This window comes from Chaetura pelagica, unplaced genomic scaffold (assembly GCF_000747805.2).
Source record: "Chaetura pelagica isolate M959 unplaced genomic scaffold, ChaPel_1.0 scaffold642, whole genome shotgun sequence".
NCBI classification, from domain to species: Eukaryota; Metazoa; Chordata; class Aves; order Apodiformes; family Apodidae; genus Chaetura; species Chaetura pelagica.
Window position 1 is genome coordinate 94,965 of NW_009952704.1, and position 17,250 is coordinate 112,214.

Genomic DNA, 17,250 nt, shown 5'->3' on the forward strand with positions numbered 1-17,250 from the left:
CAGCAGGAAATGCTGGTAGCTAGGATTGCTTCCCCAAAGTGCTGTCAAGTTTCTCTTCATTGTGGGAGGAGTTTTGCTAAAGAGGAGACCTACATTCCCTTCCCTTTGGTAGGGGGTGAGAGCAAGTTGATGTCTCAGAAATGACAAATAGCTTCTGTTGGCCCTGTCTCTCTCTCTGTGGTCAGCACCTATATGAGGGATGCATGAGTAAAGATGCCTCCTGTTGATGCAGCAGGACCTTCTCTGCTGCTGTCAGTTGAAAATATGAGTGTTTGTACACCGAGGGTCTGCAGGAAACCCCTTTGTTTGCAGCAGTTGGAAAAATGTGAAATAGAACTTGATTTCCTTATTATTAGATAATTACCTTTGTAAATTTGACTTGACCAAACATGAAAAGCTGTGGTAGAGATACCTTGTGCAACTAAAGCAGGAAGAGACAGCTTAGTCAAGTAACATCCATCCCCTGTCTACCAGATTTTCAGTTTAATGGGAACTCGAAAATCCTCGGCATGTGTTTCTTCTGTGAGTGAATTAGGGTCTCGTCTCAAATGAGCATTGTGAACATAGCTGAGAAAGGCTGTGATGTTTGGACTCCACTCATGGCCAGCAGTTGAAAGCTACCACTAAGGGACTCAAAGACCCATTGCAAGATATCGTCTCTGTGAGCCTGATCAGGCAGCTTTGCAGCTCTTTTCACCACTCCTGTTCATGGCTTTTTCTAGTTCCCACCGTTTTTCTTGATTGCTCTTGATCAAACTTACTGATACACGTGCATGTATCTTGTGACAACTGTGTGGCCCTATGAGGATGCCCTTGGTCTTGTGCAGATGAGAGTAAGCTTACCTTGGAGAAGACAGGATTGCATGGCTGTGAAGCTTTCTGTTTGTTAGGGAAGTGAATCCGCCTCTGGACAGAAGATCAGTTCTATCCAAGAGCTCTGTGCAGGACTGGTTTTGAGACACAGCTTTGTTTCTCTGAGAGGCTGGCTGACCTGTGCTTGCAGGACTGTTTCTTTTTTATTATTATGATACAAGAATTTGGAAAAAAAAAAAAAAAAAGAGGGTTTTTTTAATTATTATTTTTTGTTATTCAGAATAGCTGAAAATCCATATAAAAAGTACATTTGTGCGTGCCCAGATGTAGAGCCCCTGTTACTGAGGCCAGCTGGGATTAAAGTTTCATTTGTATAATTTGTAAAGGCTTTGGAATTTTTCCTACGGTTTTCAGCCGTAAGCTGGAATTTAGCTTTTGTCAGACTGCTGGACAGCTTGCACAAAGCTTTCAACTAAAAATATTTTCTGTGCAACAGGGAAAACCTCACCATTTTGAATGCAGTGACTATGAAGTTGGTTTGAAAAAACAAATTATTAAAAAAAAAAGGGGGGGAAAAAAACAGGCAATTCATGCCCAGTATATTTTAAAAGCTTGATCAAAGAGAGCTCCACTCACAAATAGCACAAATCATGGACGGCTCATTTTCTGCAAAAGCAGAAGTAGAATGGCAAGGAACTTAGGAACACACTGTGCTTAGGATACTCACTGTCACACAGCAGTTGAGAGTGTCATTGCAGAGCATCAGATACCCTTGCTCAGTCTATATTTGCTCTTGGTCCGTGGTGGGAAGAGCTGGAGTGCTGTTGTTAGCTGAGCTGACCTTCTGGGCTGGCCAGCTATTCCCCATCTTGCCCATTCTCCACTATAATTCAAGGAAATCTCCTTGCCTTAAGTGCTGGATGAACAGCTAAACCACATCCAGGTAGTGTGCTGTCTGAGGATTGCAGCCTTTCTCCATCTCACTCCTCCTCCTACCACATTGAGCGAGTGGGTGGCAAGGAAATACATTCCTTACACCTCCCAGCTAGGGACCTGCATGGAACTTGGATCAGATGTCATCCTGCTGCCGGATAACACTGCAGTGCCTCCAGCTCAGCAGTGTGTTTCTTAAGCTGTTCTGTGGCTCATGGAGTCACAAAGCCATGAACACGTGTCATCTCAGGAAGGGGGTGGTGAAGCCGCTGCGTGAGCAGTTCCCAGAAGGAAGCAGAGCAGCTCCAGTGGGAGCTGGGCTCGCGAGGTGAGATAACCAGCACAAAAGATGGGAACTGAAATTGCATCCCTTCACTCCCCAGCCACCTTTTAAGGGTTTTGTCCTTGTTTGAATTTTTAGGGCATTTATTTTTCCCTTTCTTTTAAAGTAATCTTGAAATGAGCCCAACTTTCTCTTTCATTCTAAGTGGTGATGATTCTTCTCATCTTCACTGGCATTTCACAGTTGTTTGTTCACAGCTTTCTCCTCATACAAGAACAGAAACAGACGTTAAAGTGGAGGATTGTTGTCTTTTGGTCTTCTTGAGCTCTATATTAAAAGCCCTGCGTATTTTTCTAATCAGGATTACAGAATTAATTTGCATGGTTTATCCTCTGGTATTTTTTTCTGATGGAATGGAGTTTGTATCTATTTTCTGAAAATTGTTGTTTCATCAACCACGATTTTTTCGCTTTTCATCTGTTTTTCGAGCATCTGTGAATTAAAAATGAAGTTTGCAGAGAGAAAAACCTTCACTTAGGTAATTTGAATAACTAACAAAAATGGCTTTATGTTCTGTTGTTTCATTTTATATCTTCTGTGGTATTGGAAGACATTTCTCATGGGTGAAGGGTGCATTTGTTCAGAGCCATTTATATTCACTTGTATTTTGACTGAAAATACTTTTGTTTCATTAACATGAAAGTGTTAAGTGAAAGTGAATGACCAAATATTCCTTAGTGTTTTAATCAAAGTTGAATGACCAAATATTCCTTAGTGTTTTAATCTTGCTCTTGGCATTCTTAAGTTTATTTACATGTGGTTTTTTTATGAATTTTCACTCACTTCAGTAGGTAGGTGTAAAAGATAAATTCATAGGAATACAACAGCAGGGGAAAAATGCCTCTCCAATTGACAACTTACAAATCTCTCTTGCTGATGTTATTTTTTAAGAAAAACCACAGCATGTATTCATTTTTGAGGTACTGTCAGTTTGAATTCTTCTTTTTGCCTGTCTTCTTTCAGAAATCTGAAATAAAATATACATTAATATATTGTAGCAAGTAGAAACAAATACAACAGTAAAATACAGTGTATCTGTGTTCAGTGTAGCTGTAATAACTTGCTTTGATCTGTTATATTTATTTCTATTTTGCTTTAGCATGTTGTGGGCATGTAAGTGTCATAAATTGACTAATGATGCAGTATCAAATAATTCTTAAAATTTGCCTGAAAAACTGTCTTGTACTAGATGACCAGGATATGGAATTTCTTTCCTTTCAAAAATATTAAGATACTAAAAATGTATTATACTGCAAATTAAGATAAACCACACAAAATCCTACATCAAATGGAACTTCTGGGGGAAAAGAGGTTGAGACATAGTGAAATATTTCCTTTTGCTTAAGGGGGAAATATTTGTTTAAGTGGTGATATTTTTATTTATATATTTATGATTCTCTGTCATAAAGAAAATCCTATAGATCTTATACAAATGTACATTCATGTGTCCTGTAATTTATATATCCTCATTAAAAGTGCTTTGAAATGAACAGGTGGAATGTTGCATTTCAGCAATATCTGAGTGCTCCAAGTTTTACACAGGCATTTGGATTTGGACTTGTTTTGATTTGGTTTCAAATTTCCAATGGCTGCTTATTGAATTTTCATCTGGGTTGACAGGTAGTATTAATCTGCTGTATAAAGATAAGCATTTTAATGAAAGACTTAAGAGGAAAATACTTGGCAATGTGCTGAGGAAGTGATTTCCAGGCATTGAATTAAGCACCTAGAAGGGCTGAGAAAAAAAGGTGACAACTTCTTGGGCTCCATTTACACCACTGAGATGAGGATTACAGACGGTTTTTGGCCACTGAATGACCGAAAGTGGCTGCATTAACAATTGAGGCTTGTTACACACCAACCTAAAAAGGAAAGCGAGCTTAAAATGAAGAGAAATGGGCTTTTTGTGCAGGTGGGGTGGAAGTGGTAATGGTCTGACCATAAGGCTTCTTATGACTGGCAGACTTCATAGTTTTCTTATCCAAGAGAGCTATTCGCTGGTTGATGAGAAGGTGGAACAGCTGAGTGTCTGGATATCTCCCACAAAAGTGACATTTTAGCCCAACATTTTAGCCCATTGGCATATCTGCCAGCACTTTCAACTTAATTTCTGCAAGTGGCATCCACGTATTTGGCTGTTTAAAGAAAAGGTAGAGTGAAAATACCTTTTACTTAGTTCAACAGGATCTCTCTTCTTGAAAAGCTGCCAGTTTCTATGCTGAAAGGCTCAGTAAGGCGTTGACAGACACGTGACCCGGAGTGTTGTATAGCTCTAATTCAATATCACCATGACATGGCTGGTGCTTTCAGTAGGGTCTCATCCATAGGATCTCATCCATAGCGTCTGTGCTGTTGTTAAGTCACATCCCAACACATTTAGCTTTCTTGAAAGAGTACTGGAAAGGCCCCAGTTCACCAGTTCTGGGATGTGTATTTAAACAAAGATGTGGACCACTTGGGCCTTTTTTCCCTTGTCCCAGGACAAAAATGATCAGTTGGCTAGAAGATATGATCTGGAATTCAACAGGATTCTTTAGCCTTAGGGAGGATAAAAAGGAAAGAAAGAAAAAAAAAAAGTAAAAGGAAAAGAGCAAACCATCATAAACTGTCTTGTTTAAATAGAAAGGAGGGAAATTTAACTTTAATTTTAAGAAAATCTTTCAACATTAGGATAGAAAAACACTGGAGTGGATGGCTGGAGGTGCTCTGCAGTATCAGGAGTCATTAAGAAGAGGCTAGTTGTCTGTCTGCTGGGAGTGATCTAGGTATTGCTCGTCATGTGTGGGAGGAAGGGGAACATCTATGTGATCCCATTACCTAAGGCTCTGCCAAAGTGTTTTGAAAGCAGCAGTAACCTGTACTGCAAGGTCTCTGCAAGCTCCCCTTCAATGCAGTCTTTTGAACTTCTACATTCAGAAATCATCTCTGAATAAACAAGCATCAGTCATTGATGCTGTCTTTGCAAGGCAAAAATGGAGAAAGAATATTGCCCATAAGACATGGCCAAAATCCTTATAAACATGTTGTTATGGTGAAAGCTTATTAGCTCTTACTGAGATGCCGTTAGGAGCTCTGTTGGTAAAAGGAAAAGAGCAAACATCATAAACTGTCTTGTTTAAATAGAAAGGAGGGAAATTTAACTTTAATTTTAAGAAAATCTTTCAACATTAGGATAGAAAAACACTGGAGTGGATGGCTGGAGGTGCTCTGCAGTATCAGGAGTCATTAAGAAGAGGCTAGTTGTCTGTCTGCTGGGAGTGATCTAGGTATTGCTCGTCATGTGTGGGAGGAAGGGGAACATCTATGTGATCCCATTACCTAAGGCTCTGCCAAAGTGTTTTGAAAGCAGCAGTAACCTGTACTGCAAGGTCTCTGCAAGCTCCCCTTCAATGCAGTCTTTTGAACTTCTACATTCAGAAATCATCTCTGAATAAACAAGCATCAGTCATTGATGCTGTCTTTGCAAGGCAAAAATGGAGAAAGAATATTGCCCATAAGACATGGCCAAAATCCTTATAAACATGTTGTTATGGTGAAAGCTTATTAGCTCTTACTGAGATGCCGTTAGGAGCTCTGTTGGTTATGGCTTCTCACATCTTTCAGTGCTTGTAGATGCTTGAGGAAAGGCCCTGCCCCTTCTTAGGTCATTGCTTTAACTGTTGTTAACACTTCACAGTTGTGATTTCACCCCTGGTGTTTACAGTTAGCTAAATTACAGTGGAGCACTGGGTTTGAAAACCTCCTTTTAAAAAATATGACTTTTATAACTGCTGCAGAATCCATATTTTCACTTGAATTACCCTAAAACACAAAATGCTTCCTGAGGACAGCAGGTCAGGTTAATAAGCCAGATATGCATTCATTCGTGAGCCAGAGGTTCCTTGACATGCAGCCTTGCAGGGAAAATAAAGGGCAAAATAGCTCAGTTAAATGCTGATATGTTCTACTCCTATCTGAGTTTTCTTACTGGAGGATCAAACCATAACTCTAATTATGCACGGTATAGTTTTTCCTCACCTGTTACTGGAAACTTATCCTCTGTGGGGAACATCCCTGAAAATGGTCACCAAACCTGCACTCTCAGGCTTTATTCACAAACCAGCATGATGACTTTGTGGCTGAGTTGAGCCAGAAGACTTTTTTAGTCTGAACTTTTTCATAGAAGATTTTCTTGAGAGACACCTGTACCTTTTCCATTCTTGTTTTCAAAAACGCTGTTAGAAGCAGATGGTTTCTTGATTTCTTGATTCCTGATTTCTTACATACTGATTATTTCCAATAATTAAATTATATGTTTAAAGATCAACCATCTCATGGCTTATTTTACTGTAGATTATATTATCAAGTAACCGCTGGAAGTGTGGATTACAAATGCATCTGTGTGTCATGTAGCTGGGGCCTCTGTCATTAGAGAGCTTTGAAGAGGCCAAAAGTACGCATAGATTTAGGTTAAGTATAGCCAAATTTATTTATTTAACTGGCACCTTTCCTGTCATCTCTGCATCTTTTCCCTCACATGGGCTGATGGCCAGAGACAGAGGAAGAGGCTAGGTGAACCTTTTATTTGAACTCATGGGCTTTTATAAGCCAGCAGTCACTCACTGTGATCTACTGCATAAAGCAGCAAGTGATTCCTGCACTTTGGCATGTGCTGCAGTGAGCAATCCTTGGTGCTTCCCTTCGGAAGTCACCAAGGCTTGGTTTAAAGGGTCCAGGTGGAAGGTGCTTCAACACTTCACTCAATAGTCAGGATTAGGTTAATTTCTTAAAAGTTTTGTTCTTTCTTCCTTTCAGAAAGTATATCTAGCTTTTCTTTATAAAGCCTACTATGTCTTCCTCCCACATGTAACGTCTTCACTGCTGGCTTAAAAGGAGAGTTAGTAAATTTGAGGGTTGCTCATACATCTGTCTTTTGGGAAAAAAATAAATAAATTCCTTTTTTCCTCTGTGCTAACCTTAGTTTATTATTTCTTGTGTGCTGTTCCATGTTGGAATTTAAAAGCCAAAACTGAGGTGGTGAATTTCTCAGTGGATTGTTGGGATGATCTGTATTTTAAGGAAATACCCTGTATAGTACACTACTGAATAATTAATATACTGACACTGGGAAGTCAGAATTTCACTGTGAGGGACAAGGACTGTTACTTTGTTTTGCTGGTGGGAAAAACCAGCTGGGACAGTTTTCATTTCAGGGTAGAAGCTTTGACTTCAGACGATCTCTCCTCTGCTGTAGCTTGGGTTTTGCTGTTGGTTGAACATAGCATTCAGCATGCACTGCTGCAGCCTTCCCTGTGTCACTCCTGCAAGGGCCAACGTGCCGCGTTTCCGTGTGTCGCAGCAGAATCCGGGCACAGCCCTCAGCTGTGGATAACGAGCAGAAGATGATTTTTGGAGTGGCACTTCTTAAGTGCTGGGTGATCTTCAGAATGTCACTAAAGGAAAATAAGTAGGATTTCAACATAAAGCTTGGGAAGGAAGTGTCACAAAGGGTTAACAGTGGCCTTTTGGGCTAAATGTTTAGGAGCTGTTGTTATTGAAGCATGAACAACTGCCTTTCACAGGCAGGGGATATGTGCAAAACAATCAGGGAAATGTAAGGCCCATCTAGAAAGTACATGAGCTCAGCCAAAGGTTGATGTGCAGAAGTTCCTGTTCAGTGCTTCAGGGGGCTGAACTTTCTCAATTTATTTCTTTTTAAAGTCTGTTTCTTAACAAGCTGAGCATTGGCAGGATATTCATGTGTGCAGTGTTTTTGTACTATAGTAATGATTAATCCTGAAGGGAATGAAGGTGAAGTTGCATTCTTGAACCCGGAGGTATGTTTGATTTCACTGCAACTGGAAGGAACTGAAGCACTTTAATTCAACAATTTCTAAAGAGCAGTACATTACATGCTCTAAAACATCAGCCCAAGGGAAAAAGCATATATTGCTATTGGTAGAGAAAGAAGATTTCAGGATGCTGAGTTTGAAGCAATTGTACTCTAAAATGGAATAAATAAGAAGTGACAGGCTAAATCTTAATTGTTTGTGTGGGCACCAGGCTGAGGCCACTCAGTGCCTGAAAAATGGAAACAAAGGTCTTGAGCTTCATTTTCTGTGTGAGGCCAGTATGAAAAGAGGGCCCATGTCAGGGGGCCTGTGACAGACAGTGTCCCTGAGGAAGTGTAATCTGGATTAGCTGGAGTTTTCTGGAGAACTGCTGTGTAACGTGGTGCCAGTGCAGCCAGAGGGTGAGGGATGTACAGCTCACTAGGGCTTCAAGGATGTCTCTCCCACAGCACCCAGTCATCTGTCTGATGGAGGGCAACATTATGGTTAAAGACAAGAATATCTAACTGCAGCATGCCTCTGCCTCTGGCCCAGTGGCCTGGTGAAGCAGGTTGGCTTTGGAGGTCTTCTATCCACCCATATCCTAGCTCTGGCACAGCTCAGCAGGCAGTCTTCCCCTGGCTCCCAGCCCTTCCATGTCTTCACTTATGGCTGAGCCTTCAGGCAGGCCAAGGGGCTGTGGGAGTGCTTTGAAAGAGTGAAAACTAAACAGTAATGTTGCTTTTCCACTGAAAATCGAAACTTCTACTATTTCTTCAGATTGATGTGGTTGTGTTCCATTTTGGAGTCTCCCATAGAGCAGTAGTTCTGATCTGTGGATGGCACTCTATTTCAGAGGTGGGTTTGCTTGGCTTTTTGAATTTCCATTACTTAATTTTTTTAAATTGTCACATACACAAAAGTTAAAAGGCCCAGGAATTGTAAAGCTGCTCCCTTCTTGAGTGGATCTAGCCAACTGTCCAATGTGGATCTCAAGTGACCTGAGGCTGGGTGTTACACCAGGGCTTGAGTACAGCAGGAGAAGCATGATCTAACCATTTTAGAGCACTCTTTTTGCCTTTTTTTTTTGGTCCCAAGAGTAAAGTTATTTTTAGCAACTGTTTTGATGGGGTTTTTTCCTAGTGAGTTTGATTGGTTGTTAGCTGATCAGTTGTCTGAGAAATTGCAGCTGAATGTCTTTATTTCAGGGCTGAGTAGTGCTGATGCCCATTCGAGAATACTACGCAGTTACTCAATGAAGACCTTTTTTATGATGGAGATTACTTTAGAGGGTCTGTCACTACGTCCTTTTTATTATTTCCTATTTTGCAAAGTAAGAATCATGAGAAAAATCTCACAACTAAGTTATAAAACCCTGAAAAATTGAGGTTATAATGAAAATTGCAACCAGCCTCTAAGTCTACTACTAGTCAGTGCAGTGGTGGTGCTGGACTTACTGGGGAGGGAAAGTGCAGGGGGTGTGTTGGGAGTGAGTTTAACATATATTAAAATAATAAGCAAGTGTTCAAAGCAGTGCCTTTTCCTGTCAAATAGAAGTATAAAAGTTGTATTTTAAGGTAGAACTCTCTGATTATTATACTGTCATTATATACCTAGGGGTATATAGACGTATATATATAGACGTATTTCCAGTATCTTAGCATGTTGTAAACCATCCACAGAATCACTGGGGCTGCAGGTAGGCATTAGCCTAGAGAATGATCCCCATCATTCCAGTAGAAAGATGACAAATGTTATAGATGAGAGGAGACAAATCAGCCTCCAGAGGCTCATCTGGCAGGGGATGCCTCTACCTCAAATGAACATAAGAGGTTCCAGCAGGGTGGCATGCAATTCATGTCTAACATTTCAGAATACATACATGGAGGTGAGCTCAGAAATCTGAATTGTTTGGCATCACATTTGTACAAACAGTTGTTGATGTGTGGGTGAAGTTTGTGGCTCTGATTTTGGAGTCAGATTGAGGGTATAGAAGAGTTGTTAGCACAAAGCCATGGGAGATGTGTTGAGGTAGGAATGGAAAGCTGAAAAGGAATCTTCAGTTCCCACTGCAAGTCAACAATGAGGAAACTCCAAGTGATTACATATTCACTCTGACTGACATTTAAATAATGTAAGTTCAGATTTCCAGGAGCACCTCATGACTTACTCATCTGCAGTCCAGTTTTTGTAGGTGACAGGTTCTTCTTGTGGGAGAAAACTTCTCACAAAGTTCATGGAAAAATGTTGTGATAAAATGCTTCCTTGTAGTTCAACTTGTGTTATGAGCAGAGATTGAGGTTGTGAACATTAACCTTTTAGAGATAATTTATTGCAGAAGCTTCTTATTACCTTTAGTCCAAGTAAAACCTCACAACTTTTTAGAAGAAAAAACCCAAAGTGGTAAATCAGTCACTAAATAACCTCCTCTGTATTGAGTAGTGAATATTTGTCATCTTGCATGAGTGGCGTTTTTTGTGTGATCTTGTGATCATCACTAAGAATGAGAGAGATGGTTCATGTCCCCACTCCCCAGGACAGCTGGTGTACTTTTTTTCCTGCAGGAGAAGGCTAAAAATTTAGTATTGGGGTGCTGCTGGTTAGAAATGAACTGAAAATCACTTGTAAAGACTTCAAGGGACTTATCTGCTGCTCTTACAGTGCTACTTGGTTAAGGCAAACACATTGCAGGGTATTTATAATGCTCATTCAGTTTTTAATGCTATTAAACCAAAAGTATCTGCCTGGCTTCACACTTTCTAGTAAGGCAGGATTTTTAAAATCACAGTATTCCCCTCTGCCAAAAGCACATCAAAATGCAACTCAACTCTATGACAATGTCAATTAACGTAAATAATGTTCTTAGCATATAAGGCTCTTTAGCAATTAAGACATAGCAGCCTTTATGGCACAAAAAGAGAGAGAAATGGCTTCAACCATTCTTGCATCTTTAAAATGCGTACAATTAATATCCTTTCAGTGTGTACTTTCATTTTGCAGAGAGAACTGGCACATTTTCTATTAGAGATAACAAGGAAGTGTTTAATTTTAACAATTTAATGCTAATACTGTCATAGTCTTTCATTAGTCTGGACTCATGGACTGCTTTTGCAAAATACAGTTCTAAAATACAGTTCAACATTAAAGGTTTTTGAAATAAGGAAAAAATGCTTTTACTGCTCTTTTGAGTGGGGTTCTTTATTTTAGTATCTAGAAGAGAACTGCTCTCTTCTCCAAATCCTTTCTCCCCAGGAGGAATCAGCTGGGACATTGTGACATAGCTGAAAGCTAAGAGGCTGAAAAGCTTTAGAGGAGGCATTGTAATCTGTTACAGAATGTGTGCAGGACAGAAGCATAGATTTGGATTTGTTGGTAGGTCTCCAACACATAGGAGAAAAGTGTGAGATGATTAGATTACTTCCAAAGTGTTAATCCTGCAGCAATGAGGAAATTTAAAAATAAATAAAACCCAGTCTTTGTGGTTACAACAGATTAACTAGTACAAAGAGGCAAGCATCTCTTCTTTATTGTTGCTTTGATGTTTATAATCTCCTATCCTTTTGGCTTTTCCAAAGTTCAAAAGCAGAAAATGTTATCATTACAAACACGAGGTATCTCTCTAGTATTATCTTAGTTGCAAAGCAGTGTCTCACCTCAATTAAAAATTTGTGCTGTTAGCTTCCTGTTTTTACAGAAACAGTATTGATTTGACCCAGAAAAACATGGTAACATGGGGAGCAGGCTTGCAGTGGGTCCCATCTCTTTTTTTTCACAGATTGCCAGGTCAGCATTCATAACTGTCTTCACTCATATAGTTTATACAGTGAGATGGGTGACTTTCTGCTTTTGGTACCTTGCCACTCAGTTGGAATATAAAGAGCCGGGTCTGTTTGGATTCCAAGAAGATAACAAGTTCAGGATTTTAAACTAGTGAAGCTGCGGTTGCTTGGTAAATGTGTTAAGGTAGAGATTTTGAAAACCCTAAAGCAGTATATGTGAGGACTCTCAGTGCTGTGAGTCTACCAGCAGTGATAATGCCATGGTTCTTTTTTTTTGATAACAGCGTGGAGAACACTGTATTCCCTGGGCAGAAATGCATCCTTCCTGTCCAGTACTTCCTACTAAGCCACTTCCAACTCAGTTATGCAGATTTGGTTTTATTCATCATAATATTTGTGACTCCGTGCTGTTGACTGAAATCCTACACTCTCAGCACCTGTAGAAACTCAGTGGACAAAACTGAATCAAATTCAGCAGGCAGAAGACATAGTGTTCGTTCCTTTCTGATGCAGTTTCCACAAGAACAAATGTTTCCTGCCCATAAAGAAGGCACATCTCAAAATGCCAAAGAATTGCAGGTTTGGAAGAGAAATTTGCCTCCATTCATAGATTCATCCCTGTGCCAGCAGCCAAGCCCTGGCCAGGTGGGTCAGGATTGGAGCAGGCATCATAAAAGATTTCTTATTGTTCTTATTGTAGGAATTCAGAAATTCTGTACTTCACAGACAGATCTAGGCATGCTTCTCCTTGCTCATGCTCTGTATTGTGCTTCATCAGATGTCAAATCATCTGTAGACCGAGTGTAAGTACATTTTCCAGAAAAAAAAAAAAAAAAAAAAAAAAAAAAAAAAAAAGGATTATTGCCTTTGTCACATATCAGTGAAATAGTGATTCCACCATTAGTGGAATGGTGAATATCAGAACTAATCGGCCTTCTGGGAGTCATAGTTGTGCTTGGAATATTACTGTGCAAATAGTTAGTAAAGAGCTGCTATTCTGACATTATCTGTAAACGTCTCTCCATCTAATTGCTGACACAGCATACAGAAGAAATATGCCTTTGTTCCATTATGTGCTTTTTCTTCAGTTGTCTTTGGTAGAGCAACTGATGTAACTTTTAAGAGGTCACATTTTGACTATGATACGCTTCATTGATTTTTATTTTTAATTTCCCACTGCTGGTGTTTGCTACTAAACACTTCTCAGTGATGACAGAGAAGTGGACTATATCCTGATATTCTGCTTTATGTGAAGTGCATATTCCTTTTTAGCAGCATATTGAAACTCTAAAACTTTGGAGCTAGACTGGAAGCATGCAGTTGAAACCCCAGGCTCAGTGTATTTGTTTATTATTGAGTATCTCCTGGGGTTCAGTGCTAAGTAAAAACTACATTGCTAGTCTCTCAATAGGTGAGATTTTATTTGCTTGCAAAATGGTTTGTGTTAAACAAAAAATTATGGATTATCGCTTGCTATGGACTTCATAAAGGGAAGTCCAGAGTCCCCAAAGGAAAATCTAAAGGTTACAGTGGGGCTTTCGTTTTATTTTGTTTTTCACCCATGAACCCAGGTATAAAACCACAATTAAATCATAGAATGGTTTGGGTTGAAAGGGACCTTATAGATCAATTAGTTCTAATGCCCCCTGCATGGCCAAGGAAACCTTCCACTAGACCAGGCTGCTTAAAGCCCCAGGCAACTTGGCTTCCAGGGAGAGGGCATCCACAACTTCTCTGGAATTATCTGAATGTCTTTGGGTCTGGAAGAGCTGTGAGTCCAGCACTCCTGAGAGTAACATCATTTTGGGGGGGAATTCATACATTGACACTTTATTATCTTCTTTTCAAAAATCTTGATGTTAAGAATATCATCTTATTTAACTTCGTAGGGCTTCTAGTTCCAGGACCCTGATTTTTATAATTATTACAAAGGGGAAATTATGTTGCAGCCTACAGTATAAACTGTTTTATATTAAAAGTTTTCACATCCTATAAAAATACCTGGATTCCTGCAATGTAAGTGCAGTAAATTAATTTAAAATAAGCTATGTGGTACTGTTTAGAGGAAAAACTAGGCTCAAACATGAAAGCAAACACACAGAATTAGTTTGTGTTCCCTGTCTCAGACATATTTCTGCTTCCTGGAGGGCTTTGTAAAAGTCAGCTTTAATTTATAGGTGCAATCCTAGTATTCAGAAATTAGTATGTTTATTTTCTGAGGCCTAGAAGATCCTTTTTTTACATAAAAGTATGGTAAAATGTTTAGGTTTATTGGTTGTACAATCACTCCAAATATGTTGCTTATTTTTCTGTTTTAGACTTCTAAGGGCTCAGTCTCTGGATTGGTACTATAATAATGTCAAAAGCCGCTTTAAGTGTTTTGGAAGTGCCAAAGTCCTGAAGAACTTATACAGGAAACACAGACTGGAGAGCGGAGTTTGTCCTGATGTAGTAGGTAAGAACAGTTGTTGACTTCTTACTAGCTTGCCTACTTTAACACACAAGCTGAGGCAATGGAAATTCCAATATTGTTACCAAAAAAAAGGTGATTTTAGGACTTCTGTTTCTTAAAGAAAGACCTCGGTGGAGAGAAGAAAGAAGTGAAGTATCTAAAGAGCTGTTTAAGTATTCAAGGAAGGTTTAATCTTAATTATGCCACTGATACAGAAGGGCTGTTATCTTCAGTCTGTAAAGAAAATTGCAGGTTACATTCTAGCACATGTTAAAAAATTTATCACGGTTCTCAGTAGTCAATGAATGAGAAAATTATTTTGCTTTCAACATTTGGCCTTAGTCCACATTTCCGTAGTGTTTGAAGAAAAGTTTGGTTGACATAGGGTCCAAGCGGTATCCAAGTTGACCAAAACTTAGTTTGTCCTTGCTTACAGTTTCACATGCTTAAGGATCTGAAACTGACTACATCTTATTTTTTATCGATGTTTGTAAATGGTTAAAAGATGCAGATTAAGTATTGGCATCACCCTTTTAAATGAAGAGGCACAGTTGTCCTGTAACTGTGGTGTTATGATACATCTCCCCATAAGAAGTGTGATTGGAGGTATAAAATGGGTTGTGTTTGGTGTCATACTGGTAACTTTGGCAAATTTCTAAAATTTGTTAATTTTGTTAAATTTATAAAATTGTTTGCCAAATTTGCCAAGATGTCTGAATGTGCTGGTTTGGTTCTGGTGTGATTTCGGTAGCAGAGGAGTGGCCCAGGGGTGGCTCCTGTAAGAAGCTACAAAAAGCTCCCCCCTCAGGTGGCCAAGGCCAAGGCATTAGAAAGACAATAGATGAGCATCTGCAATTAACATATGAATATACAACTGATATAAGACTTGAGCAGAGAGCAGGAGAAAGAGCAGTTCTGGAGAGGTGAAAGCAGCGCCGAGGTGAAGATCCCGAGGTTGGTGAGGAAGAAGGGGGAAGAAGGTGCCCAAGCAGAAGTTTCCCTGCAGCCCATGGAGACATGGCAGGCTGTCCCCTGCACTCAGGAGGAATATGGTGGAACAATCCCTGAAGGCGCCAGGTGGGACAAGTGTGGACTTGCTGCCAGTGGACTTGGATCATGAAGCCGTGGAGGATCTTGCAGTCCTGGAGGATCATGCACCCATGAAGGACCCAGTGCCGGGGGAGGTGACTGTTCCCAGTGCAACCCGTGACTCTGTGGGAAGCCCACACTGCTTGCTTCTGACTTCATGGGAAGGACTCATGAGGGAGAGGTTCATGGAGGACTCTCTCCCATGGGAGGAACCCCACGGGGAAGCAGGGAAGGACTGTAAGGAACCCTTCTTCCAGAGAAGGAGGGAGCAGCAGGAACCACCAGCCTGTGAACTGACTCTAAACTCCATCCCCTGTCCCCTGGTGCTGCTGGGGGGAAGGAGGGAGAGAAACCAGGAGCACAGTAATTTGGGCTCAGAATGGGGATAGTGTGTGTAAGCACTGCTCTTTGTGCTGTGTCCTGTCTGCATTTGATTAGTGGTAAATCATTATTTTTCCCAGTTGAGTCTGTTTAGCCCAGGACTGTCGATGGTGAAGAACCCTCCTTGTCTCAACCCTTGAGCTTCTACTTGGCCTTTGTCCTCCCCATCCCAGTGGGTGTGTATGGGGGTGGGAGTTGAGTGAGCGGCCATGTGGCTGTTCTCTGTGGTTGGGTTAGGCCCAAACCACAACACTGAGGTGGTTGAATTTTCATTAGATTTATTGGATACTTTCCTAATGTAATTATTTTGAAATTTCTACAGCAACTTTAATTTTTTTGTAGTCTTTATTTTGCCTTTTTCTGAAATTGTATAGGATGGTAAGTGGACTCTAGTACTGAGTGAAAAATTTAGGTGTTTCTTACGAACACTGGCATAAAACCTTATAGGAAAAAGAGACCTATGCATTAAATACTGATTTATTAGATTTTTGGTTTCTCTGTATCAAATTCATTTTTCAAGAGAAGATTCCTTAGCAGTTGAGAACAACTATGAATGAAGACAAGAAAATTGGTGTCAATGAGAGCTGGAGCGGGGCAAATGAATTAAAAACTGTTCCTTCAGAACTTTAATATCATGTGTTGCCTTAATCTCATGCCATAATCTCACTGAATTTGTCCTTGAAATGAAGTGTGAACACTTTAATGATGAGTTACAGTGGCATGTGCACTCTCGGTGAGACCTTTTCTGAGGAAGACCTTTGAGTCTAAATGTCATTGCTGGCTTTCTTCTACTCTCGGTGTGGCTGTTAGGTAAACCTTTTGTTCCCTTTGAAGATAAATACTAGTGTACGTGTCTGGGTTTTGGCTTATTTATACAGCATTGCCCTTTAAAATATAGAATCTATTTCAACCCCAAATGTCATATTCAAGGCAAATTCCCTGTATTTAACTTCTACCAGGTAAGTTTTAAACCTGGTAGCTTCTCCCCCTCGCTCACTTTTACTGTATAAATAGTTTTCCCCATCCAAAATTAATTAGAGGTCTTTTGTATAAAATTAGTCATGTTTTGTACAAAAGCTGCTGCAATCATGGTTTATACAAAAAAGTAGGAGGATGTTTCTGGTTATCCCTCTTCGTGTGTGGTGCCACTGTGTCTTGAGTGAATATTCTAACCTAGTAATGCCTCACCTATTAATGGGGACCTTTTTATGTGGTAATATCTGTTTTTTTGAGCAGAAGGAAGTTTTTTTGAAGGAAGCTTTGAAAATGAAGGAAGCATTTGTGGCAGTGACTCCACATTCTACCAACAGACAGAAGGTATGCTGCTAAAAACTTGTTTCATTAAAACATGGTCCTTACACTGACTTACTGGAGAAGTAGCAAAGAGTGCAGGTAAGTCTTGTTCACAGATCCAACAGTCTTTTAGCAGAAACATTTAGCAAGATACTGAAAATGTTTTGTGTACCATACTGGGATATTTTGCTTCAGTGTTAACAGCAAATACACACTTGTTCTAGAATGATTTTCTTAATGTTCAGGGTTTTTTTTATTTTTCTCACATTCCTTTCCTAGGCTACTATATTTTTTCATTATCTTTCTTATATTCTGTTGGTTTTTTATAGGAAGTTTACAAGTTTTCTTCCTGTTATT

The 17,250-nt window shown here is 39.8% G+C and overlaps 1 protein-coding gene across 1 annotated transcript in view; it reads left to right on the forward strand.

Moving 5' to 3' along the window:
• MYRIP (myosin VIIA and Rab interacting protein) overlaps positions 1-17,250 on the forward strand; it is a 119,266-nt gene that overhangs the window by 52,384 nt on the left and 49,632 nt on the right. Inside the window, exons 2-3 of the mRNA XM_009994092.1 lie at positions 13,997-14,133; positions 16,837-16,917. Coding sequence (XP_009992394.1) covers positions 13,997-14,133; positions 16,837-16,917 — 218 coding nt within the window. The remainder of the gene's footprint in view (positions 1-13,996; positions 14,134-16,836; positions 16,918-17,250) is intronic.